This window comes from Panicum hallii, chromosome 1 (genome assembly GCF_002211085.1).
Source record: "Panicum hallii strain FIL2 chromosome 1, PHallii_v3.1, whole genome shotgun sequence".
Taxonomy (NCBI): Eukaryota; Viridiplantae; Streptophyta; class Magnoliopsida; order Poales; family Poaceae; genus Panicum; species Panicum hallii.
In genome coordinates this window covers 51,922,327-51,946,093 of record NC_038042.1, presented here as the reverse complement: position 1 = coordinate 51,946,093, position 23,767 = coordinate 51,922,327, and the positions used below count along the sequence as shown (strand labels likewise).

Sequence of the window (23,767 nt, the reverse complement as noted above, 5' to 3'; positions counted from 1 at the left end):
GCCGTGTGCTGGGTTCACGCTTCACGGTGCACCTAAATTAGGCCCGGGCAACCCTACAAGCGTTAATGGGCCGCCAGTTAGAAAAATAGCTGAACTGCCATTTGCATTGTTTTTTTTGCGAGGATCTGCATTAGGAAAAAGCCTTTTACCTCCTTGAACTTTAGGATGAATTCACGTTTTCTCCCTATACAATAAAACCATCTGCATGGACTTTTTGAGCTTGCGATACCGGACACGTGACCTCCCTGACTGATTTCTCTCAACTGTTTTGCTCCTTTTTTATATTTATTTTGGCTGAATCTTTAAAAAATTATAGTAAATCACAAAGAAATCATAAAATAAAAAATGTAATTTTTTTAACTCCACATGACTAGATTTATGCAGTGAACATATGATGATATGATATAGTTTAGTAAAAAAATTTATTGTACTTATATATATATACTTTCTGTAATTAATTTATAACTAAAGTTTCCGTGGTCCAATTATAGTGAAATATTTATGGTAATCTAATCATTATATGCTTGAGCTGTATTAAAAAGTTCATGCTCATTGGATCATGTATGCTTGAGCAACTAAAGAATCTCTGATATAATTTGGAATTTAGTTGCTCAAGCAAAAATGATCAAATGAGCATGAAATTTTTACTATAGCTCAAGCATATAATGATTATCCCACCATAAAAATTTCACTATAATTGGACTACAAAAACTGTAGCTATAAATTAATTATAGAAAAATATATATCTAAAAGTACACTAAATTTTTTTACTGCATAGATCTACTCATGTGGAGTCCAAAAAAATTAAATTTCTATTTTATAATTTTTTTGTGATTTCTATAATTTTTTAAAGATTCAGCTAAAATAAGCATAAAAGAAAAGGAACAAAACCACTGAGACAAACCAGCCAGGGAGGTCATGTGTTCGGTATCGCGAGTCCAAGGAGTCTAAACGGACGGTTTCATTGTCTAGGGAGGAAACGCGGACTTGTCCTAAAGTTCAGGAAGGTAAAAAGGACATTTTCCTTTGCATTATTCATTTATGCTAGCATCCGCGAGATTTGTATAAATTTTCGTGCTAAAAAAAGATTTGTGAGTGGATGGATGAGAACTGTGGACAAAAACTCTTTATTTTCGTATGTGTTCTCTTTTGTAGCTTAGATCACACACTTTGTGCAAAAATTGCACAGAAAGTTACCACCAAATCATCATAACTTTGTTATTCAGCATTCTTCGTTCAGCGGTACACTGATATTACTGGCCATGGCCAGGAATATAAGAGGACATGCTTCAGCTACACAAGCTGTGGCCGGGGTGAAAGTTTCCAAGAACATGACCGCGCGTTGAGTTCCGTTGGCCAGCTCCGATCCAGCGGCCATCCTAATGTGAATGGCGCAGGAGAAACGGCAGATTGGAAGACGACAGAGTGACTTCCCTCCCCGTAGTTTGGTGCCGTTCTGAAGGTAACATACGCTCGTCCTGTCCGTGGACCGGGGATACGCGCCATGTGCTAGCTCTGGCCAGCTGCACGGGTGCCGAGTAACACCCGCGCCATGAGCGCATGATCCCCCCACTTCCCTAACGCGTAGCAGGCCCTCCAACTTGTCCCTCCCCTCCGGTCTCTACGGCCACGGCCAGGCCATTTTTCTCTGCTTCATTCGTATATACTAAGCCACCTGCTGCCGGGCGGCTGCAGGAAGACGAGAGCGACGAGATCGAAGGTTCGGAGGCAGGCAGTGCCGCTAGCTTGCCCTCCGGCCATGGGTAATTGTTGCTTCGGCTCCGACGTGCCCGAGGTGGGGGCCGTCAAGGCAATGGCCCATGCCCACCACGCGCACCCGCAAGGTAATCATCGTTCGTGTCAACGCACCGTTTCCTCTTTCGTGTCCGACGCCGCACTTCGTGCTCATGGTGTTTATCCTGGCAGTGGCAATGGCGAAGCGCGTCATGGCCGCGTCCAACGCCGCGGTGAGCCCCGGGATGCCCGGTAGGTCGCCGCCTGGCGCGCCCACGACCAGCACAGGAGGCGCCGGCACCGGCGCCAGCGGCAAGCCGCGCCCGGCGGGCGGAGGCGGCGAGGCTGCTGGTGTGGACGGGAGGATCCTGGAGGTGCCCAACCTGCGGGTGTTCACGTTCGCGGAGCTCAGGGCGGCCACCCGGAACTTCAAGGCGGACACCGTGCTCGGCGAGGGCGGGTTCGGGCGCGTGCACAAGGGCTGGGTGGACGAGCGGACCATGAGCCCCGCGCGGAATGGAGCCGGCAGCATGCCCGTCGCCGTGAAGAAGCTCAACCCCGAGAGCTTGCAGGGCGTGCAGGAATGGCAGGTGAGAACGCTTTCTGGTCAAGCCGTTGTCTTCTGAACCTTCTGAATGTCTGCAACTCTGCACACATTTTCTGATTAACCGAACAGAAAAAAAATCATGTAGTCTTCCGGATTCGCTTTCCAGACGCGAAGCATAGGTCGTGTCATTGCAGTTCCAGACGCTTTTCTTTTCAGCAGGGCATAGTTCTCAACTGCTATCCGTGTTCCTCTTCTTCTTTTTATATTCCCCTCAAATTGCTGGCAAATGCTACGCCACTCGCGACAAGAAATTCGTGTTGACATTGGTGGCTGAGACTGAGATCCACACGGAAATGTCAGATTGCTAGCACCGCATGATGCCTGCTTAGTGATGGGCACGTTTGGTTTGTTTATTTTCTGTTCATGTGATTGGTGATAATTTTATTGTTTAAATTCCATCATCGGGAAAAATGTGGTTGGTGTGCAGTCGGAGGTGAACTTCCTGGGGAGGCTTTCGCACCCCAATCTGGTGAGGCTGCTGGGTTACTGCTGGGAGGACAAGGAGCTCCTGCTGGTGTACGAGTACATGGCCAAGGGCAGCCTGGAGAACCACCTCTTCAGGAGCGAGCCACGCAGTAAGTTGACCTGGATCGATCACAGTGTGGTGTCTGAATAATGTAGTAGTTCGATCATAGATGGCGGTGGTCACGACGGAACAAAAACGAGATCGTTGTGCTGGGGCACATGCACGGTCGGTCGGTCGCATTGTCTGCACACGCTAGTTGGTTTGTTCAGAGGTCAAATTGTCAAAACATGTCGGTGATGCACCAAAGGTAACACCTTCGATTTCCTGTGCATCATCAACCAGAGCCCGGAGCAGCCGTGCAGCCGCTGCCGTGGAGCCTCCGGCTGCGCATCGCCATCGGCGCCGCCCGCGGGCTGGCCTTCCTGCACTCGTCGGAGAAGCACGTCATCTACAGGGACTTCAAGGCCTCCAACATCCTCCTCGACACGGTACGCCGCGCCGTCGCTTGCCTTTGCATCGTCATGGACGCGCCCTCTAACTTCTCATCTGCCCGCGCCCAGCACTTCAACGCCAAGCTCTCCGACTTCGGCCTCGCCAAGGACGGCCCCGCGGGCGGCAGCAGCCACGTCACCACCCGCGTCATGGGCACCTACGGCTACGCCGCGCCGGAGTACGTCGCCACGGGCCACCTGTACGTGAAGAGCGACGTGTACGGCTTCGGCGTGGTGTTGCTGGAGATCCTGACGGGCCTGCGCGCGCTGGACACGGACCGGCCGGCGGCGCAGCAGAACCTGGTGGACTGGGCCAAGCCGTTCCTGGCGGACCGCAGGAAGCTGGCGCGGCTGGTCGACCCGCGCCTCGAGGGGCAGTACTCGTCGCGGGGCGCGCAGCGCGCAGCGCAGCTAGCGCTGCGGTGCCTCGCCGCCGACCACAAGAACCGGCCCTCCATGCGGGAGGTCGTCGCGGTGCTCGAGGAGGTCGAATCCATGTCCACCAGGTCCGCGGCGACGACGAGGCTGGATGGCTCGGCGTCCCCGCGCCTCGCGGCGGCGCGGAGCGGGCGCGCCCAGCGGCCCGTGTCGGGGTCGAGCTCGGACTGGGCTGGCCCGGCTGGCGGCCGCGGCGCCCACCCGTCTCCTAGAGTTGGGTAGCGCGTGTACGGACAGGGAAATGCTGCTACGTCTGCCCTGAACGTGACACTCAAATTACCGTTTTTTCACGGTACTGCTGAGTGCGCGAAGATCCGAATGCAGTAGCTTAAAATCTTTCAACGAGGCATGTCTTACTCCCGCTGGTCTCATATTGGTGATGTACAGTGTTCCATCATGAATAGGAGTTGAGCTCATTGCAGATTGTTTGCAACCAATGATGATGAAAAACACCCTTTTTGTATGAAACCAAGTGCATGTTGGTTCGAGGTTGATAGGTTTTGACCGATTTTGGTTCATGGTTATGGCTATAGCGTGCTACACTTCTAATCGGAGAAAACTCATGCCACGAAATGGCAACTTGACAACATAAAACACACGTGGTTAAGAAACTCCAGTACTTGGTAAAATTGCATAACCCCCCCCCCCCCATAAGTAACCCCCGGGTTTATAATCCCCCCATAAGCCCATTCGTTGCAGAAGCCCACCCCCATCAGGCCTGGTTGCAAATCCCCCCCCCCCCCCCCGCAGCACACGTGGCCTTGCCACTTCAGCCCATGCCTGCCAGCGTGGCACGGTGATGGGCCAGCTCCTCGAGCCCGACTCGCACACAACATGTTTAAGATGCAACTGCCGATCCGAGCTAGGCGCGCGACGTGAAAGGATTGAGGCGAGAAGCTCGGGAGCATAGAGGCGAGCGTCGGCGGCGGCCATCTACTGCAGCAATTGTAGAAGATTATGGCCTATTCAATCTTCCATTCTGGTGGGAGAGAGCCTCCAGGTCTCTCGACGTGGTGCTGCATGGTAAGTGTGTTTCCTTTGGGCAAGCGTTCCGTAGATTTTGCCGATTGATACAAGGTTTTTGTGGGATGGCTGCGTAAGTAATCATGGGATAAAATGGGTTGCACATGTAATGGATGTAAAGGCAGGAGGTAGGGTTTAGAAAAATATGTTGGTTTTTTTGGCACAGATTGGCAGTGTGGTGAGTTTGTAGGTAGTGTGCCGCCGAGATCAGGAACTTGAAGGTGTAAGAAACACAAAGTTTAGATAGGTTCGGACCGCCGAGAACGTAATACCCTACGTCCTGTGTGTGGTTTGTATTGTCTTAGGTATTGATCGGGGTGATATTAGTGATCTCTCATGAAGCACGAGTTGTCCCTCATGGTCATATTCGAGAAGGGTCTCTGCTCGCTCTTATATAGTCTGGGGGGATAGAGTTATATGAAAATCCTAGCCAGATACGAGCTTAGAAGTCCTACCCGAGTACTATTCGGGTAGTTTCCTTCTGTTCCGACTAGTTCTACTACGGTACGACTAGTTCTACTACGTTCCGAATAGTTACAACTGGTGTAGGACATGGGTCATGTCACACCCCTTACCCTGTAAGATGTACGTCATGTGCATAGTCCCGTGGGCCCGGGTCTGACAAGCCTTCGAGATCTTCGTAGTCGAGTACTGCAGGCTTCCGAGTACTTCTGAAGGCATCTTCAAGTTCTCCAAACTTCATCTTGAAGTGTCTTCCGAGTACTTTCTTAGCTGCATTGAGGTTGTAAGGTGCTCATACCCCGAACATTAGTGAAACTTACAACTCATCTATACTTGAAGCTAGAGATGAACCTATCATTAAAATGCTAGAACATATGAGATCTAAGATCATGGAGGGCTATGCAACTAAAGAGGAAGGTGCTCAGAGGGATAAATGGCAAATTGCTCCAAATTATCAAAAGAGGTTGGAGTTTGAGAAACACCTTGCAAGCTTTTGTAGACCAAATTGTGCTGGTAGAGGCATATGGCAGGTTTCAATGGCTGAATTCACCTTCACTGTCGATTTGAATATGAGAACATGTGGCTGCAGGAAGTGGGATTTAACTGGTATACCTTGCTGCCATGCTGTGTCAGCCATACAAGCATTCAACCAAGGCCTGAGGAATATGTGGATCATCTGTTTGAAAAAGAGGCATACTTGCTAGCATATGCAGGACAAATCATGCCTGTCCCAGATAAGTGGCTGCGGACACCATTCCCAGACGTTGATCCACCTAGATTTACTGTACAGCCTGGGAGACCTAAGAAAAAGAGAAGAAAGGCTCCTGGTGAACGACATGTGCCACCAAGATCTTCAAAGAGAGTAGCAATTAGGTGCAGCCGTTGCAGGGGTTATGGCCACAATGTTTCTGGGTGCAAAATGAGGAAGAGTGTGGAAAACAGGGTTAGTTCCTATACTAGTGTCTACTGCAATTGGCATACCACTGCAATGTTGTATGATTAAAGGCCTAACACTTAAAACTTATGCAGGGTGGAACCAAGATAAAAGGTTCACAAGATAAGAGGGGAAGGAAGCCCAAGGATGATGCAACTTCTAGCTCACAACAGCAATCACAGCATAATACTCTGATCACTACACCACAGAAGCAGGGAAGGAAGATAAGGCATGGTGCTACTTCAAGCTCACAGCAGCAGCCACAAATGATGTCCAATTCTCAGTGTGAGGTTCAATTCTGTTCACAGCCACCTGCTGATCCTATATCGATGAACAATTGGTATGGAGTTGGTATGTTCCACCAAGTTGATGGAGGCCCAACAATTGACGGGATCAGAGCTTCAAGGGAAAGATTGCTTAAGAAGAAAAAGTAGTCATGTGAACAAGTTAGGGCTCATTTCTTATAATACATCATCAGTTGTAATACATATCTAGAAAAAGCAAAGTCGTTGACAACATTAAATTTTGGCCGCAACAGCAAATTGTTATTTACATGGTACCTTTTGTCATCTCACCATGAAAAATGCTCATTTCTGGACATGGATAAAAACAACTACTGAACCACAATTTGGTGTTGAGCAAACTGTCATTAATTTGAAGTTGAGTACAGATCAAACAGGCATAATATATATCACATTGTTCATGGCATGCACTAAATCTTCAGAACCTTAACACCTACAGCTACATAGCCTGCATGTCTACAACAGCATAGCCTTGAGACTGGTCATTCCTCCTAGGCCTCCTAGGATTTAGCTCCTCGATTGCCTTCAGCAGCTACTCGTGAGGCTGGCTTGCTTTCAGACAGCTCAGACCTCTTCTTCAGTTGTGAAAATGTTGCTCAAAAAAATCTGGAAGCCTTAGGCCATGTCCGAAAACAAGCAGTAATCATTCTTCGTGCCATATGTCTTCATTAAGTCCGCAGGAAAAATAGTAACAATGTTACATAGTTATGTACATTTAAATTTAATGCAGGTGACACTACAGGGAAATATTCACTACTGGCAATTACAGTTTAATATATATACTACCAATTATGTGAATACAAGAGGGTATACCACATAAGAGATTTATTGGTTATTGGTCATAGGACCAACAGAAGTCCAAAACATTTTCTAGATATTTGAACATTTTCACAGATGCCACTATTCAAGAGTAATGATAGGTCTGACAATTTATGGCCGTAGGCTACTGGTTCAACATGTTGAATATGGCAGCCTGATCTGGTTGGGACTCGAGAGCACGGAGGCAAGTAAATACATCCATGTATTTGCGCATGCATATCTGCTTGGCAAGGCAAGCTCCCAGCAATGCCAAGGCATAATGATATCGCACGAACGGCTGAGAGCAACATTGCATCAAAAATCGTTAGGCAATCCACCAGACCTCACCCAGTACCATTCATATTTCAATCGCATAAAAATCTAGCAAATTGGTAAACTCTAATCCCCAATTCTCAAATCAAATCCCCAAATCTAATAGCTTCTTTTGCCTGCGGGGGATGATCTTGCATGGCCGCCTCGTCGTGCTGCTCGCCTCCTGCCCGCCTCGCACCATCGCGCAGCTCGCCACCTCGCATCGTCGCGCCGCTCGCCCCCTAGCTTCGTAGTCGGCTGCCGAGTCGCGTGTCTGGCTTGGGTCGGCCAGGAGCCGGGTTGAGCCGGCGCGTCTCGACCAAGATCCACGAGCACTTTGAGTCGGGCTCGAGGATGGGCTGAAGTGGCAAGGCCACGTGGGCTGCAGGGGGATTTGCAACCAGGCCTGATGGGGGGCGGGCTCCTGCAACAAATGGGCTTATGGGGGGATTATCACCTGGAGGGTTACTTATGGGGGGGCTTGTGCAATTTTACCCCAGTACTTTGACTCATTAGGGATCCTCGGCAAGCCGGCGTGCGGAGGCTATGGAACAAGTGCGTAGAGTGTAGTAACAGTGTGTTTTGAAGCTCCACCATGCAGTGTCTGCCTTAACTGAGCCGATTCAGGAAGAAGGCAGTGTAACATCCAAATGGCAATTTTTTTTTTGCACATTCTCCTTAATAAAAATGTCATTTTAAAATTAAAATCATAAAATATGGTTTATAATTGTGCCAATTAAGCATACGGCTTAGACGCCTTAAGAAGACTGTCTCAGCCATGACCTCACCTTTTTTTTAAAAAAAACATCGAATTTCGCTTCAAAACGTCCGGTGAACTGTCAACACTGTTTGCCTTTGGATCACATGGCGGGTTCTGTCGAACAATTTGCACAAAATAGAATAATCTTTTGCAATGGTTTTGGTCTTTTGGAGTTCTTCCTCGTGGAGCCTCGTATTCATTTTCCTTTCGGTATTTGATTGGTTCGGAACTTGTGATCCAAGTCCTTCGTCTTCACACCTGTCCAGCGCCGACTTGCCGTGCCCCTTCCGAACTTTTCAGCTGGAGCGCGTAGTCCCCGAAGCTATCGACGCCACATCAGCGGATCAGCCCCGCCCCTCTTGGCATCCGCCGCCGGGCCGCGACCACGAGACGCCGGCGCGGTCCCGTTCCCCAACTGTCGCGGAATAAGCAAGGCACCTCCGGCCGCCGCGTCCCCCGCAAGCCCGGACCGCCGCGGCTCGAACCTCAAATCGGCGGCGAGGAGCTCGGAGCAGCAGCTCAGGTGCTTGATTCAGCTTTCTCTTTGGCTTGAAGGTTTCGAGTCGAATCGGGGCTAATCCTCTCTTTCTCTCAGCTCATCTAATTAGTTTAGGAGCTGTCGCGTGGTGTAATTTGAGCGGAATTTAGTCGTCCCTTTGCTTTGCCCACACGGGGATGATTCAAGTGGAATGGAAACTTAGATGGTTGCCCCTGCGACTGGAGGATTTGATGTTTGGCTATCTTCATTGGTTCGCGGGTTCCCGTACCAGAAAATGATCTGGCATGGTTTGTTGGTCCAGCTATGTGTAGCATGGTTCTTTTGCTTGTTGTACCCGTGAGGAACCTTCACGAAATGGCACTTCTATTTCTTTTTTTTTCTTCTTCTAAAATTGGAATCGATACTGCTAAAACAATGAATTCGTTAAGCTTGTCACTTTCTATTGGTTGTTCACATGCTTACTTAGCTTGGATTTTGTAGGACTAGAAATTCTTAATGTAGCCAAGAAAAATTTTCAGATTTAATTTATCATTCATCTGAGAGAGAAACCATTTATCTGTATGCAAGTGGTATCTACTAGCTACACATCCCTACTCGTTCTGCGACTATTTATTTGTTCCATAATTGTCTATGAATGGATTGATCTGTTTAGCAGTCTGTTTATCATCTGAGATACCTTAGTAACTAGTTGATCTTTTGATCACTGATACTCTAATCTTACTACACTGGTCCTGCAGATAAGCACAACTTTGACTGGTAATTTGGTTCATGTTCTGGAAATGCTCAGTCTTCAAGGGAACGTGTAGTTTTATGATGTTGGGGACTAAGAGCATAGGAGGTCGACAAAATGTTATCAGCTTCCATGAGGGTCAATCTTGGGCTCCTTTTGCCCTTAATGGACAAATATGCAGCGCCAACATGGGCCATACTGATATCAGGATTCTTTATGCTGCTTTCTGTTTCTCTCTCGATGTACTTGATATTTGAGCACCTCTCAGCATACAACAATCCAGAGGTTTGTTTTATGATCACACCATGTTCAGTAATGGGTACTTTTTATATCGTTTGTGAATAATGAAATATCCATCTTATCATGTTTGCAGGAACAGAAATTTGTTCTTGGTGTTATCTTAATGGTCCCTTGCTATGCTATTGAATCGGTAATATCTCCAAACGACTTTGAACTCTTTGCTGATCGGCTGCAGTTCAATCTATTAATCTTTGATACTTTTCTTCTACAGTATGTTTCATTGGTAAATCCGGACACCAGTGTCTACTGTGGCATCTTGCGTGATGGCTATGAGGCATTTGCTATGTATTGCTTTGGAAGATATATAACTGCTTGTTTAGGTGAGTTATTTTCTGAACCTCTGAGGCATTTTAGCTTCTAATGCGACCCTCAAAAAGGTTGTTATGTGCATTGTTACATGCACTTAAAAGCCGCATCTACACTTTCTGCTGTAAATCAGTAGCATCAATCCTATTAGATGCATCTTTTTTTTTTCTCTCTTTTGAGGGTACATGGGTCATGGATATGAAGTGTGCTTGAGATGCAGTTATTTAGTCACTACCCTTCTTGACTTGAAGATATGCCATCTAGAACCCATAGAAGATGCCAACACTATTCTTATTCTCCTATTGTTTTCTTCTTGATAAAATAAAAATAAACTTTTTAAAGATATGATAGTAGCTTTACCTGTTTCTTTTCCAACTGCTGTTGCTTATTTGCTACATTTCATTGTTTACTGCAATTGTAATATAGGTGGTGAAGAAAAGACTATTGCATTTTTGAAGAGGGAAGGTGGCGAAGGTTCCGGGAAACCTCTTCTGCATCATGCCTCTGAAAAGGGAGTCATCCATCATCATTTTCCTATTAATTACATATTGAAGCCATGGAGACTTGGTGTGCGGTTTTACCAGATTATCAAATTTGGTATATTCCAATATGTATGAACACTTGTCCTTCTAGTTGAATTAGAACAGTTAGAATTTGCAAGCAACTTGGGTAAAATACTTCATACGCGTGCAGGTGATTATAAAGACACTCACAGCTAGCTTGTCTCTTATTCTTCAACCTTTCGGTGTATATTGTGATGGAGAATTCAAATGGGGATGTGGGTAAGATGCTTCCCCCCAAACACCCCAAACACCCCCCCCCCCCCCCCCCCCCAATTTTCTTCGTCCAAGTGATAATTGTGCATTTGCACTGTTTATTGAGCCCTGAAGGAAAAGAATCTTCCATCTTCATTGATTGAATATATGTGAAAATTGAAATAGTTTAGTTTGAAGGATTGCGCATAAAGACTATGATAGTAGATATACAGAAATGTGCAATGATGTCAGTCAGCTTGACAATGAATCGTCTACCTGTATGAACTGTGATAGCCATTTCTTTATCCTCCGAAAATATATGCGCATCTTGCATTGCACTCCTTTTCTGTAACATATAAATGGTGGGAATTGTATGATTTAACTTTGTTCACTCTGTGCTGCAGATACCCTTACTTTGCTGTAGTCCTGAACTTCAGTCAATATTGGGCCCTATATTGTTTAGTGGAATGGTACACGGCTACAAAGGACGAGTTGGCACATATTAAGCCATTGGCTAAATTCCTCTCCTTCAAGTCAATAGTGTTTCTGACTTGGTGGCAAGGCGTGATAATTGCTATTATGTATTCTTTGGGCTTGGTTAGAAGTCCATTAGCACAAAGTTTGGAGTTAAAATCAAGTATTCAGGATTTCATCATTTGTATAGAGGTACCTTTCCTTTTTCAAGTTAGACAGGTTCTCAAAATTATTCCTTTTACTTATCATATTTCATGTCTTCCTGCAACGCAGATGGGCATAGCATCAGTTGTTCACCTGTATGTGTTCCCTGCAAAACCTTATGAGCTACTAGGTAAACAATATTCACCTACAAACATTTCAGTACTTGGGGACTATGCAGCCTCAGATCCTGTGGATCCTGATGAGATAAAGGACATCAGTCGACCTACCAAAGTGAGGCTTCCACAGTTGGAACCAGATGAGATAATTGCAACTAATATTAAAGAGAGTGTTCAAGACTTTGTAGTTGGCAGTGGCAAATATGTGAGTTTTATCTGCAGATCACACCTTAAATCAATAAAGTTGTATCGTGTTCCTTTTTAAACTTGATGAGGCTAATTGAATTTTTTTTAGCATGTCTCTCGATTGGCTAATTGGAATTTTTCGGATATCTCAATTTATTTTTGATGTCTTCTGCTTATTTCTATATTAGGTGATAAAAGATTTTAAGTTCACTGTTAAACAAGCAGTACGTCCAGTGGAGAAGCGCTTTGACAAAATGAAGAAGAACATCAAGTTCAGGCAAAGCCAGGATGACAATTGGGTGAGTGCATCTCCACCAGAGAGGATGATTCGTGGTATCGATGATCCTCTCATAAGTGGGAGCGCCAGTGACAGCGGGATTGGTAAAGGGAGAAGACATCGCAGAGATCCAAGCTCAGCTGGTACTGTGGACAGTTGGGAAGGTACTGAGCATGCACCTGATGGCTTCGTCATACGGGGTCGCCGGTGGGAAATCAAGAAATTGTGATCCTCTTTTCATACCACCCGCAGTGAAAGTGTGCAGATTGGACCATTCAACAATTGGTACATATGTTTCCGGTGACGTGCTGTATGGCTAGTGAATTTCGCTACTAGCATGAAGCTTGGCTGTGCCATACACTACTGTGCAGAATTTTTTGTGTGGTAGACTGGTAGATTGTGTGCATAGCACATCATCTATGTCCCCTTGAATTCTGCTGACAGCCGGGGCCAAGGAAGTGTACGTGCTTACATTAGCCACTAAAGTGTGTGCTTAAGTTCAATCACACTGTTAAGGTTTGTCTATAAATTTGTTCCTGGTGTACATACATTTGACCGTTTTTCTTCATTCTTGAAAGGATATTTAGGGCCTCTTTGGGACGGCACTGCCCGGAGGAGCTCCGTCTCCGCGCTACAGGGATCGCTGATCGGTACTGTGCCCACTGTACCGATGAAAAAAATGGCCCCACTGTAGCGATGAAAAAACGGCTCCGGCTCCCTGCTACATTTGCCTAGGCAATGGAAGGAGCAGCCGGAGCTGCGTTTCCTGGCTCCTCCGGCTTCGTGCTACACGGCTGGAGCCGGAGCTGGAGGGAGCCAGGCCAAACGGGGCCATATGGTCAACAACTTTGCTAATGCTTTATTTGGGAGATCTAGACGATAATATTAAAATTTCCCAAGTTCAGATTGGGCTAAGGCCGATGCCTTGTTGCCAGGCCCAGCCCAAAACAGATCACAGGACTGGCAGGAGGGCTGGGGGCTGGGGCACACTTCTCTGTTTTCAGTGAGCCGCCTCTCCTCCTCGCTTCGCTCCATTCCCCGAGGTCGAGGGTATAGGTTCCTCGTGTTCTTCTCCGAATCCCGACGCCGCAGTCCTTCTTGGTTCCCACCTCCACCTCCTATCCTATACGGTGCTGACTTCTGGGGGGATCGGAAGTCCGGAACAGGTCGTTGCACAGTCGCTGCCGTGAATTCACAGAGCGAGGTTTCATAAAAAAAAATACAGAGCGAGAAACAGGGGCGTGTGTGCATTGGTGCATTATGCGCAGCAGATGCGTCATTCCTGTGCGCGGAGCGTGCAGATAGTCGGCAGCCGCAGCGCGAATGGGCTCGAGGCAGCGGCGGCGCTACCACGGCGGGTGCGCGGCGCCGGGGGCGGCGCCGGGAGCGGCGGCGTGTTTGGCGGCGGCGCTGCTGCTTCTCATGCTCGCATTCCACTGCGTCCTGTCGCCGCCGCTAGGCGACGGAGGCCGCAACGACCCTCCCCGGCCCCAGGGCCCCACGTTCGTGGTACGCCAATCTGAAGCTGCGATTTTTATTTGCCTCATTTGTTCAGGCTATGCAATGATCTCTATAGTTTTAATCTGACTGTTATGTGGATGACTGGATTCATTTCGCATGCTCCCTTTTCTGTAGCAGTCGAACAATCCGGGTGAATTGCGCAGGAATGTGCTTGCTATGGATACGAATGTTCACGCTTCTAACGTTCTAGTAAGTGGCGTAAGCTTTGGGAGTCTTCGAGTTATGTTTTCTGGTTACTAATCTGACTGGATGTGTAGCGTGATGGGAGCAAAATGGGGGAAGAACTCTGGGATTCGGGGGCAGGAAACGACTTCTACGGGTGTAGCAACGCGAGCACCGAGTTTGCGGGTGAAGAACATTTCTAAATTTTTAGTTTCAATATCTGTTGCTTATGGTTCTATGTTTGAGCTTGCAACTGGTGGTGATTGAGATAATAGATGGCATGATAAAAGAAATTGCATCTTGATGCTGTGACAGGAGCTGAAGCTAACACCGAATCAAATAGGTACTTGATGATTGAGGCTAGTGGTGGGTTGAACCAGCAGCGAACAGGGGTAAGGAGATAGCATGAATCATGAAAAATCTTGGGTTCCTTGGTTTATCATACAATGCATCTTCTAGTTAAATGCCAATTGCCAAGAAGTATGCTTGCAATATTTGTTTAGCATTACTATGATTTTCTTGGTGGTGAGGCTGCAAATCTGAGAGGAAGCTTTAGCATGTGACAATAGGCTTTGGCAGTTCAATCCACTGTTGTAAATCTGTCTTGTTTATTTTATATGGGCATGTTCAGCGTGTACCAGCTAGCTTCGCATTTCAACTACTTGATATGAGTGCTCAGTAAAGTCAATGCCCTTAATTAGCCGCAACACGAGTTCATATGTTCATTTTTTTCACATCATTCCGTAGTTCGACTACCAGACAGTAAATTTTGCTAGCTCACCTTGTTTGTAGTTTTGAACAATTTGGATGGGTCCATTATGTACATTTTTGCCAATTTAGAGTTTGAAGTAGTGTTGTAAAACCCTGCAGTTCATTCTTATTTTTATTTTCAGATCATAGATGCTGTCATTGCAGCACGCATTCTAAAAGCAACTCTTGTTATACCAAAGCTCGATCAGAAATCTTTCTGGGAAGATTCAAGGTTGCATACTTAACCTCCACTATCCAGTTATTCATTGTGCTGAAGGCGTGGAGCACATCTGCTAACCATGTTCGATTTTGCAGTGATTTTGCTGATATCTTTGATGCTGATTACTTCATATCCTCCCTCTCAGAAGATGTAAAGATCATATGGCAACTACCTGATACGATGATCAGCAAAAAGTATCTCCCATACAAGATACGTGTCCCTAGGAAATGTACACCCTTTTGCTATGAAAACCGAGTGCTGCCTGCTCTTTCGAAGAAAAATGTAAGTCCTATGGTTTCAGGATTCTATGTGACTATATGTTATCTGTTTCAGTTTCACAACTATTTCTGGCATAGCTGAATTTTTATTGACATCTGAATGTTCAGGTGGTTCAGTTAACCAAATTCGATTACCGGGTTTCGAATCGGTTAGAAACTTATCTTCAAAAACTGAGATGTAGAGTCAATTATCACGCATTGCGATTCACTGATGCAATACATGAAATGGGCGGAATTCTTGTTCAGAGAATGAGAGAGAAAAGTGGCGGGCGCTTTATCGCTCTTCATTTAAGGTAATGTTTTTAGCCATCTGCACGCTGCTCTACTGCTATCCAATTAGATCTGCCTCTGACCTTGTCTGCACTGTTCAGATTTGAGCCCGACATGCTTGCCTTCTCAGGATGCTACTATGGAGGTGGGGAAACAGAGAGAAGAGAGTTGGGCACAATACGTAAGAGATGGAAGACTTTGCATGTAAGAAATTACGTTTGATTGTGATCATGCGACATTTCTTCTAGTTTTGATGTGCAACATTTTCATGTTTGCTCTGTGCAGGAAGCCGATCCTGACAGAGAACGGCGCCATGGCAAGTGCCCCCTAACGCCGGAGGAGGTTGGATTAATGCTGAGGGCTTTAGGATTTGGAAGGGGTGTACACATGTATGTTGCATCAGGAGACGTGTATGGTGGAGAGGAAACTTTGGCACCACTGAAGGCACTTTTCCCAAATTTTTACTCAAAGGAGACACTGGCAAGCAAAGAAGAGCTGGAACCATTCTTGCCATTCTCTTCTCGCATGGCTGCCCTTGATTTCGTTGTGTGCGATCAGAGCAATGTGTTTGTGACGAACAACAACGGCAACATGGCCAGAATGTTGGCTGGTCGGAGGTATTTTTCTTTTGCAGTAGCACCAACACTATTTTTGCAAACGTTTCTTTTAGGCTAGTTTGCCTCGCATTCCAGGTAGCTAGGCATAGGTGGCATGTGAAATGTGCTGGATGGCACCATTTGGATATGGTTTTATGTTTTATTCTTTAAAATGATGCTAATTCTGAACAATATTGTTTGTATGTCAGGAGATATTTTGGACACAAGCGGACCATAAGACCGAACACTAGAAAGCTTAACTCCCTCTTTCTGAACCGAACCAGTATGAGTTGGGACACATTTGCATCCAAAGTTCAGACATTTCAAAAGGGCTTCATGGGGGAGCCAAATGAGGTTGAGCCTGGAAGAGGTGGATTCTACGAGTACCCATTGGATTGCATCTGTCAAAAGAGCAAGGCAAGAACTGAGCACACTATAGATCCTCTGAGCAAGGATACCACAGATATTATGGAGAACCATCTTACCAATAGAGAGGGCAGGGATGTGGACTTTATGGAACGCACGCTATTGCCAGCGGGTTCCTCCAATGAGACAGAAGCGGACTATAGTCATGGCAACGGTTTGGACATCCCGGAGATGGATGATGTGGTCTCAGACTGATCACAACCGAGGAGTCGCATGTATTGCCTCAACATGATTTGTTTGTTCGTTTCAAACATATCATTAGTTAATATTATCGCGAACAGATGCGTATGTATAGTTACAGGCAACTGCATCGAACTTATCCAAGTGGATCATTCGAAGTATACCCCGTGCTCCCTGTCCCTGAAGAACTTATACATCTTGTATGATGCAGATACCATGTCTCTGTTCTTTTTGTTGTTGTTGTCTTCGTTCTTTGATGCAGTACATTTTTTGTTTGTAGTTAGCATATGAAACTTCCTTGCAGTTTCACTTTAAGTGATCGCTGTGGTTGGGTCATTTCATTTTTATATTATTATTTGTAGGCTCGTAATATGCACATCCTTCTGGCGACCGCACGCTGTGGCGTCGGAGAGCCGGAGTTAGCATGCGCAGTGTAAAATGCTTCAGTTTCAGCACCCACCTGTTGATCACTTGATGTTTAAACGGTAATCTGGGCACCATCCGACAGTAGCATGTTATTATGAACAACGCTTTGTCCACAACGGATCATTCTGTTCCTTCCCCGTGAGAATGTGTGCTTGGTCTGATCTGATTCTGAGCTGGGCTCTGTTACCTGCCCTTGTGGATCATGAACTCGTCATCCCTTACACGATCTGAATGGAAGGAAAAGAGTGGAACACGACTCCAAATTGCAATCGCCACACTAGAACGCCCCAATTTTGCGCTTGGATTGGAGCAGCCACAGAAAGACTACCCTGAACAGCCGGCGGCTGGGCCATGACGATGACGAACGGTGCGGCGAGCATCCAGCTTCCGTTCCTGCCCCACAGATGTTAGATGTAGCTCCAGTGCCATGGAATTGCCTATTGTGCTGCAACGAAAAATAATGGTAGCCTCAGATCCTGCCGGTAACCTGCAGTAGCTTCGAGGACGGCGCTGGATGCCGGCCGGCGTGGAGACTCGGCGCCGCGGGGACGAGGATGCCGGCTGGGCGTGACATTGGCGGAGGAGAGGTCCAGGAGGAAGGGACGCGGCAGGGGATCCGACGGGCGACGGGGACGAGCGGAGATCCGGAGGAGGATCGCAAGCGCATTACCTACGTCCAAGCGAAACCGCCGTCGCCGAAGCCAGGCGGGAAAGGCATCCATGGGGAGACGAGGGGCTATTTTGCAAATAAGTTCGATCTATATTTACATATACCCCTCTAAATCGGATCGCGATTTTTTAGGGGGGTAAATAAAACTTTACAAGAGTTTTTATGAAAATAATTGGATCACGGGGTTTTCTGCAAAATATTATATCGCCGTCCTGTCGGCTCCGAGCTCTTCCAACCCGACTCGTCGTGCTTCGGCCGCCGGCAGGAGCATCGTTTCTCTGTGCCTGAAATCCTTGCCCAGCACTCGAAGTAGAGGAACGGAGCACGGATGGAGGAGACGTCCTGTTGCGACTTCAGATCCACCGCTGTCGGCGTCTTCATTGCCGTACTCCGGCAAATCCTCTAGCCCCAATCCTCCCCCGCCGCGGGTCTTGTCTCTCCAAGTCCGGCAAATGACATAAAGCCTTTTTTTCAATTAAAGTAGCTACGGAAAGATTGCCAACGGCCGGCGGCCTGGCCATGACGATGACGGACGGTGCGGCGAGTGTTCACCTTGCTGCCCCCCGCATCAGGCACCAGCCACTCCAGGCCCTCTCGCTCGCTTCTGCAGAAGATGGAGCACCAGCGCCATGGAATTGCCCTCTTGTGCGGCAACGTAAAATGCTCGCCTCAGTTACGTCCGTAAATCGGCAGCAGCTCCGGGGAAGGCGCTGGATGCCGGCCGGCATGAAGACTCAGCGCTGCAACGACGAGAATGTCGGCAGGGCGTGGCAATGGTGGAGGAGAGAACCAAGGACTTAAGAAGAAACGGACACGGCAGGGGCACCCCGGCGGCGAGGGGGAGCGAGCGGAGATCCGGCGGAGGAGCGTAAGCCTGTTCCTGACAACCCGGCGAGGCTGCCGTCGCCCGGGGCCGGCCGGGAAAGGAAGCCGTTGGTTGGATCGCGGTTACTTTTCCGGCTCCGGCCGAGCTCGTCGATCCAGGTAAGGTAACAAGGTCAATTTGTTTTTTTAAAAAAAACTAGGTCAATTTGTTTAGGAAAAAAATCTATTTTTAACCATCGAACTATTATCTAAATTTGGTTTTGGCCATCTAACTCCAAAACCAGAAACCTTTACCATCTAACTATCAAAACCGTTCACGTTTGACCATCAGTCAGTTTTGATGGGTGGTTTTGATATTGCGGATGCCACGTAGTGATGGGCCCACCTGTCACCCCTTCTCTATCTCTTTTTTCCATCCTCTTCTCTCTTTCTCGCTCGTGTTGCTTTGCCTCCACACCGTCGGCAGCTCTCAACCGCCCCGCCTCCATCAGCTCCAATGGCGGCGCCAGCCCCAGCGCTCCTGCTCCTCCTCCCCGACGCTCTCCCTCCCATCGAACTACCCACGAGTTCCTCGACAAGGAAGCATCGAGATCTAGCATCATTGCAGAATCGGGCCAAATCACGCAGAGCCACGGACGCTGGCCGCGAGATCTCGCCGCATCGGGAGTACCTCTCTCCTGCAGCACCTCTCGTCGCCAATGAGGGACACCAGGAAGCATAGCAAAGCCCGCGGCGCGGTCACCATGGGCATCGAGACGGCACCTATGTCGTCGTCCTCCTCCTGGGGCGGTGCACGCCGTGCCGACCTCGAGCCCCGACGGGTATGCGAAGAAGGCCGGGCGAGCTCGAGCTCCGCTGCGGGCCAGCGCCGCCGGGAAAGCGAGCAGCAACCCCGTCGCGGGCCAGCACGGGGAGAGGCGCGAGGGGAGGGTGGCGGCCGGCGCAGAGTGAGAGGAGAGGGAGAGGAGAGAAGAAAGAGAGAGGAAAGAGGAGGGGGCTGACAGGTGGGCCCTACCACCATGCGATGTTGACGTCAGCAAAACCACCACCAAAACCGGTCGATGGCTAAATATGAATGGTTTTAAGAGTTGGGTGGCCAAAAATTTCTAATTTTACAGTTCGATAGTCAAAACCAAACTCAGACGATAGTTGGATGGCTAAAAATAAACTTATTTCATTTGTTTAACACAAACCCATGCCACACTTCCCTCCGTGATTGCTTTCTCAATTTCAAGATACCCACATATTTACCTATAACTAGATCTGCCCGCACGTTACTATAGGTAGGATAATCATAAGATCTCAAGACATTAGATTCATACTCATACCTAAAAGTTAGAGCAAAGGAATATACAAATTTGATCAGCTGCCACCATGATAATTTTTTCATCTTACACGCAATGATTGCATATCCAACGAGACAATATTAATGCCCAATTTTCCTTGATGTATATAACTATAAACTATATACCAGTCCTAACCCCCTATCAACCGAATTCATAAAGCAACATACATTGTAGCTGAGGTATGTTTGGCACACAAAATTTTGGTAAATAAACCTATATCGGTAGAGATTAACTGAACTTAATAACCCAAACAATTTTGTGTGATCTGTACAAAGCTGGCACGGGAGAGTTTATTCACCACGATCTAAATTCCTGAGTACCTGAATTTAGACCCTGTAACAGACTAACAGTAGACAGGATCTATTCGCCAAGGCAATAAAACAAGCGATCAAACATTATTTAAAGTTCAAATTCTAGAAATAGAGACAAAGCATGGCAAAGTACGTAATCATTTACCACATGAGCCTTACTTTGCGGCGATTCCATGAGCCTTTTCTTTCACTGCACAGTGCTGCTATAACAGCATGTGTCAACTTGATAATTAAGTCATGAAATTTCAAAAAGCATTAGAGAGGTTTCACATTGGAGATTATTAGCACAGTAAAAAGCTTGCGGCGATCGATTAGCAGCCTCAATTGTTTTTCCTTTCCAGTATACGTAACCTTTTGGAAACATTATGCTAGCAGAGATTGCATAACGGCATAACTGCAGGGAATGAACTATCCCTGTTACAAGAAGGAAATCCTGGTATGCCAATGACAGATAGTAGCATAGAAGTTGTGAAAATGACATAATTGATCCAGATGGGGCCAGGTAACTTCTGAGCAATAGATTCTATATCTAGCCACGACAAGGTGTATAAGATTGCTATCCGCATATCCAGCCATCACAATTGAGCTAGGATGGATGAATACTGGTAAAATAGAAGAACATGAATAATGACAATATTAAACTTTCAATTGTGTCCAAGTAGTACCTGCATTCTAAGAACTATTTACTATATATTGTTTTTCTCTTTCACTGATTATCCATTGTCATATTTCTCCATCCAAGGCATCCTGATGCAGTTTTGTAGAATCATGTATCCAAGAATGACAGGAGTCCTTACCTAAACAATCAAAGTACAGATACATGGAAGATGGATATCTTGTACTCACAAAAGTCCTACAAATGCTTAGTGGAGGCAATGCGCGAGGCCGTAAGTGAAGGTGTGGTCCTCATCGATGCTGTCACCTTCCGGCTTCCGCTACCCCGAGGCACCCTAATGTGCCCTTGCTAGGGGTGTGGATTATTAATTGCTGAAACACAAAGTTCATTTGCTGACGGTTGAGAGAAACAAATTAAAGAAGCAACATATGCCAACTCAAACTCAATCTTTCAAACAAATGCATATATATGCACTACTACATGAAAATAGTGTATTTTTTAAAACAATGAATGCATCGCCCTACTGAAGTTACATGCAACGACATGAACAAAATACTGAATGCAATCCTACCAGAAAATGAATCCCTAAATCCTGAAACTGAATTAGGTCTACTGGAAATTCATATGGTAGGATGCACTGAACAGAACAGCTAAAGACCACGTCACAACCACGTACACGTAGATCGATTTTTTATGACTGATCTGTTCCAGATTAAACCCAGCCCATGGACCGACGCTGATCCATTTGCAACGTGGTACCTGTATGAATCTGCAAGAAAGAAGGATGTAAATCCTATTTCTGGATGTTTTTTGAAGGACTCATGTTGGTAGTAGTACAAAGCATTTCAAAGACAAAATATGCAGCCATTTAAACATTACTCGCGATATGCTTCTTGCATAAAGTTTGATACATAGGCATAAAGACAAATCGATAGTGAGACATAGATTGGCACAAGTACTGTTCTTCCTAAGGACACGATACTTCCTCCCTGCCCACATTGGTTCACATCATGTTCAAGGATGCAATATTACACTCAATTTGCTCCTGGGACTCGAACAAACAAGTTGCAGCAGCATCCAACTTGACGGTCCAGTGAGGCATTCCATAGTGACTAGTGAGGCATTCCGTCAAACATATGGTGAGAAGAGTGCTTGGCAAGTGCATTTCGCAGCGAGGAACTGTCATTGCATCTCACCATGACCTCGCGACTGTGATTGAAGTCATCTGTCAAACAGCTAATGGGCGTGGGTCCTGTTGAATGGAGCAGCACGCATGGCGCCCCTGGATCCAACTACACGAGATCCTGGTCACCAAGTAGAGGGGGTGGTGTCCTCTATAAGCACCCACCATTGCTCTGCTCTGCCATCTCGCCGGTCGCTTCCAAGGCGCCCCCCAAAAATGACTAACCTGAGAGGACGCCGACGGGAAGGCATGAGGCCTACTCCTCTGCTTCGATGGGGGAGTCGCCGATTCGTTGCTGGAGGTGGTCCGCACGGACCGTTCCCACTGCACACAAGCCAGCGGCGGGATGCATGGTGTTGAGCACCGGCGGACGGTCAGGGATGAAGTGAGGGAGGAGCGCTCGAAGGCGGCGGGGGATGGAGTGAGTGCGGCCGTTACCCATACGCAGGCGACGGGCGGATGCCGGATGGAATTCTGGTGGTGCAATGGCGCGGGAGACTCACCAGGTAATTCGTGGTCGGTGCGGCGTGGTGGCGCGGCGGGACGGAGGAACCGCGGTGCGTGTCGGGGAGGACGGATCCACGGCTGGGCGGTGCAGACCGGCGGCAGCGGTGTCGACGGCGGTGCTTGTTTCTGGCAGACCGGCGGCAACGGAGCCGACGGGCCGGCGGTGCAGACCAGCGGCAGCGGAGTCGACGTGCCGGCGGTGCAGGCCGGCGGCAGCAGTGTCGACGGACCTTCGATGCTTGTTTCAGGGCAGAGCGGCAGCAGCGGGAGACGACGGATCGGCCGTGCTGTTTAGGGTTTTAGAATCTTCCGCCGTTGGCGATGAATGCGCGAGATTCGGACGGTGATGGCGAGGGTGGGACGGGGTGGTGGGCGATGTTGGGGGGATTGCGATTCTTGCGGTCTGCCGCTGCTGCGCTTCAACCAGCGATCGGACGTCTCCAGGTGACTCGCGGCAGAATGATGATTACCAGCAGGGAGGCTGGAGAGGGATCGCACGTCGAGGTGGATACGGGCTGCCGTTCCTGCGCCTGCAGAAAGCATCGGACGGCTGCATGTTGGTCGCGGCAAAATGACCAAAGGGAGGGGCGAAGGTCGTACTAAAAAATTATCCCTCAAAATGGGTCTTTTTTATGGTAGAGAAATAGAGATGGTATGATCATATTTATACATCCTCTTGCTGAAGATTATAAACTCAATACTGTGGGACACTCGATCAATGATTAGAAGGGGGCCAATAAGAGCACGCCAACGGCGTGTTAGGTAGTCTTTGGTTGGGGAGCTATCGGGGGCTCCGTTCCCCTTTTCCGCGTGTTTGGTTGTAACTGAGTAGGAGCGGAGTGGCGCGCGCCCGCCGGACCCCCCCCCCCCCACCGGGCGCCCGCTCGCCGGCGATTCCGGTCGCCCCCCCCCCCCCCCCCCCCCCCCGCCGCCCCGCGCCGGATCCGGACGGCCCCGCCGACGGTGCAGGCGCCCGCCGAAGGCCGGCCAGGCGCCTGCCCGGAGGATGCCCCCCCCCCCCCCCCGCCCGCGCCGGATCCGGACGGCCCCGCCAACGGTGCAGGCGCCGCGAGAGCCCCGCCGCCGGAGGATGCCCAGGCGCGCGCCCGCGCCCGCCCGCCAACAATTCCAGTCCCCCCCCACCCCCCCGCCCGCGCCGGAGGACGGCCCTGCCGAGGATGCAGGCACCCGCCGGAGGCCGCCCAGGCGCTCGCCCCGGAGGATGCCCAGGCACACCCCGCCCCCGCCCCGCGCCCGCCCCGCCGCCGGCCGGAATCCAGATTGAATGGAATGGTTCTCCAACCAC

General features: G+C 48.3%; 2 protein-coding genes and 1 pseudogene across 5 annotated transcripts; all 3 read left to right on the top strand.

The window, feature by feature from the left end:
* Positions 1 to 1,720: 1,720 nt before the first annotated feature.
* On the top strand, positions 1,721 to 4,185 carry LOC112886635 (annotated as a pseudogene).
* Positions 4,186 to 8,573: 4,388 nt separating this feature from the next.
* LOC112887407 (protein LAZ1-like) lies at positions 8,574 to 12,720 on the top strand. Of its 3 annotated transcripts, XM_025953592.1 has the most exons (10): positions 8,574 to 8,850; positions 8,923 to 9,113; positions 9,564 to 9,841; positions 9,930 to 9,986; positions 10,068 to 10,176; positions 10,589 to 10,773; positions 10,856 to 10,944; positions 11,322 to 11,583; positions 11,665 to 11,916; positions 12,086 to 12,720. In XM_025953592.1, the coding sequence occupies exons 3-10, from the start codon at positions 9,674 to 9,676 to the stop codon at positions 12,401 to 12,403; spliced, it is 1,440 nt and encodes a 479-aa protein (XP_025809377.1). In that variant the 5' UTR covers positions 8,574 to 8,850; positions 8,923 to 9,113; positions 9,564 to 9,673; the 3' UTR covers positions 12,404 to 12,720. The 3 variants fall into 3 exon arrangements, with proteins under 3 accessions (XP_025809377.1, XP_025809360.1, XP_025809368.1); XM_025953575.1 differs by lacking the exon at positions 8,923 to 9,113; XM_025953583.1 differs by lacking the exons at positions 8,574 to 8,850; positions 8,923 to 9,113 and adding an exon at positions 9,148 to 9,162.
* A 179-nt stretch (positions 12,721 to 12,899) lies between these two features.
* LOC112887392 (protein ROOT HAIR SPECIFIC 17-like) lies at positions 12,900 to 16,892 on the top strand. Of its 2 annotated transcripts, none has more exons than XM_025953561.1 (10): positions 12,900 to 13,683; positions 13,813 to 13,884; positions 13,953 to 14,043; positions 14,173 to 14,249; positions 14,751 to 14,839; positions 14,923 to 15,109; positions 15,214 to 15,398; positions 15,477 to 15,579; positions 15,661 to 15,992; positions 16,181 to 16,892. In XM_025953561.1, exons 1-10 carry the CDS (start codon positions 13,498 to 13,500, stop codon positions 16,590 to 16,592), a joined length of 1,734 nt encoding a protein of 577 aa, XP_025809346.1. In that variant the 5' UTR covers positions 12,900 to 13,497; the 3' UTR covers positions 16,593 to 16,892. The 2 variants fall into 2 exon arrangements, with proteins under 2 accessions (XP_025809346.1, XP_025809339.1); XM_025953554.1 differs by having other exon boundaries at positions 13,810 to 13,884.
* The last annotated feature ends 6,875 nt before the right edge of the window (positions 16,893 to 23,767 follow it).

What these genes read in the sequence shown, in the direction of transcription:
- LOC112887392 (XM_025953554.1), top strand. Translation starts at nt 13,498, where the DNA reads ATGGGCTCGAGGCAGCGGCGGCGCTACCACGGCGGGTGCGCGGCGCCG. An exon ending in TGAACCAGCAGCGAACAGGG is followed by an intron (nt 14,250 to 14,750) that starts GTAAGGAGATAG and finishes TTTTATTTTCAG; the next exon opens with ATCATAGATGCTGTCATTGC. An exon ending in AGAATGTTGGCTGGTCGGAG is followed by an intron (nt 15,993 to 16,180) that starts GTATTTTTCTTT and finishes TTTGTATGTCAG; the next exon opens with GAGATATTTTGGACACAAGC.
- LOC112887407 (XM_025953575.1), top strand. Translation starts at nt 9,674, where the DNA reads ATGTTATCAGCTTCCATGAGGGTCAATCTTGGGCTCCTTTTGCCCTTA. An exon ending in CTTGCTATGCTATTGAATCG is followed by an intron (nt 9,987 to 10,067) that starts GTAATATCTCCA and finishes TTTCTTCTACAG; the next exon opens with TATGTTTCATTGGTAAATCC. An exon ending in AATTTGGTATATTCCAATAT is followed by an intron (nt 10,774 to 10,855) that starts GTATGAACACTT and finishes ATACGCGTGCAG; the next exon opens with GTGATTATAAAGACACTCAC.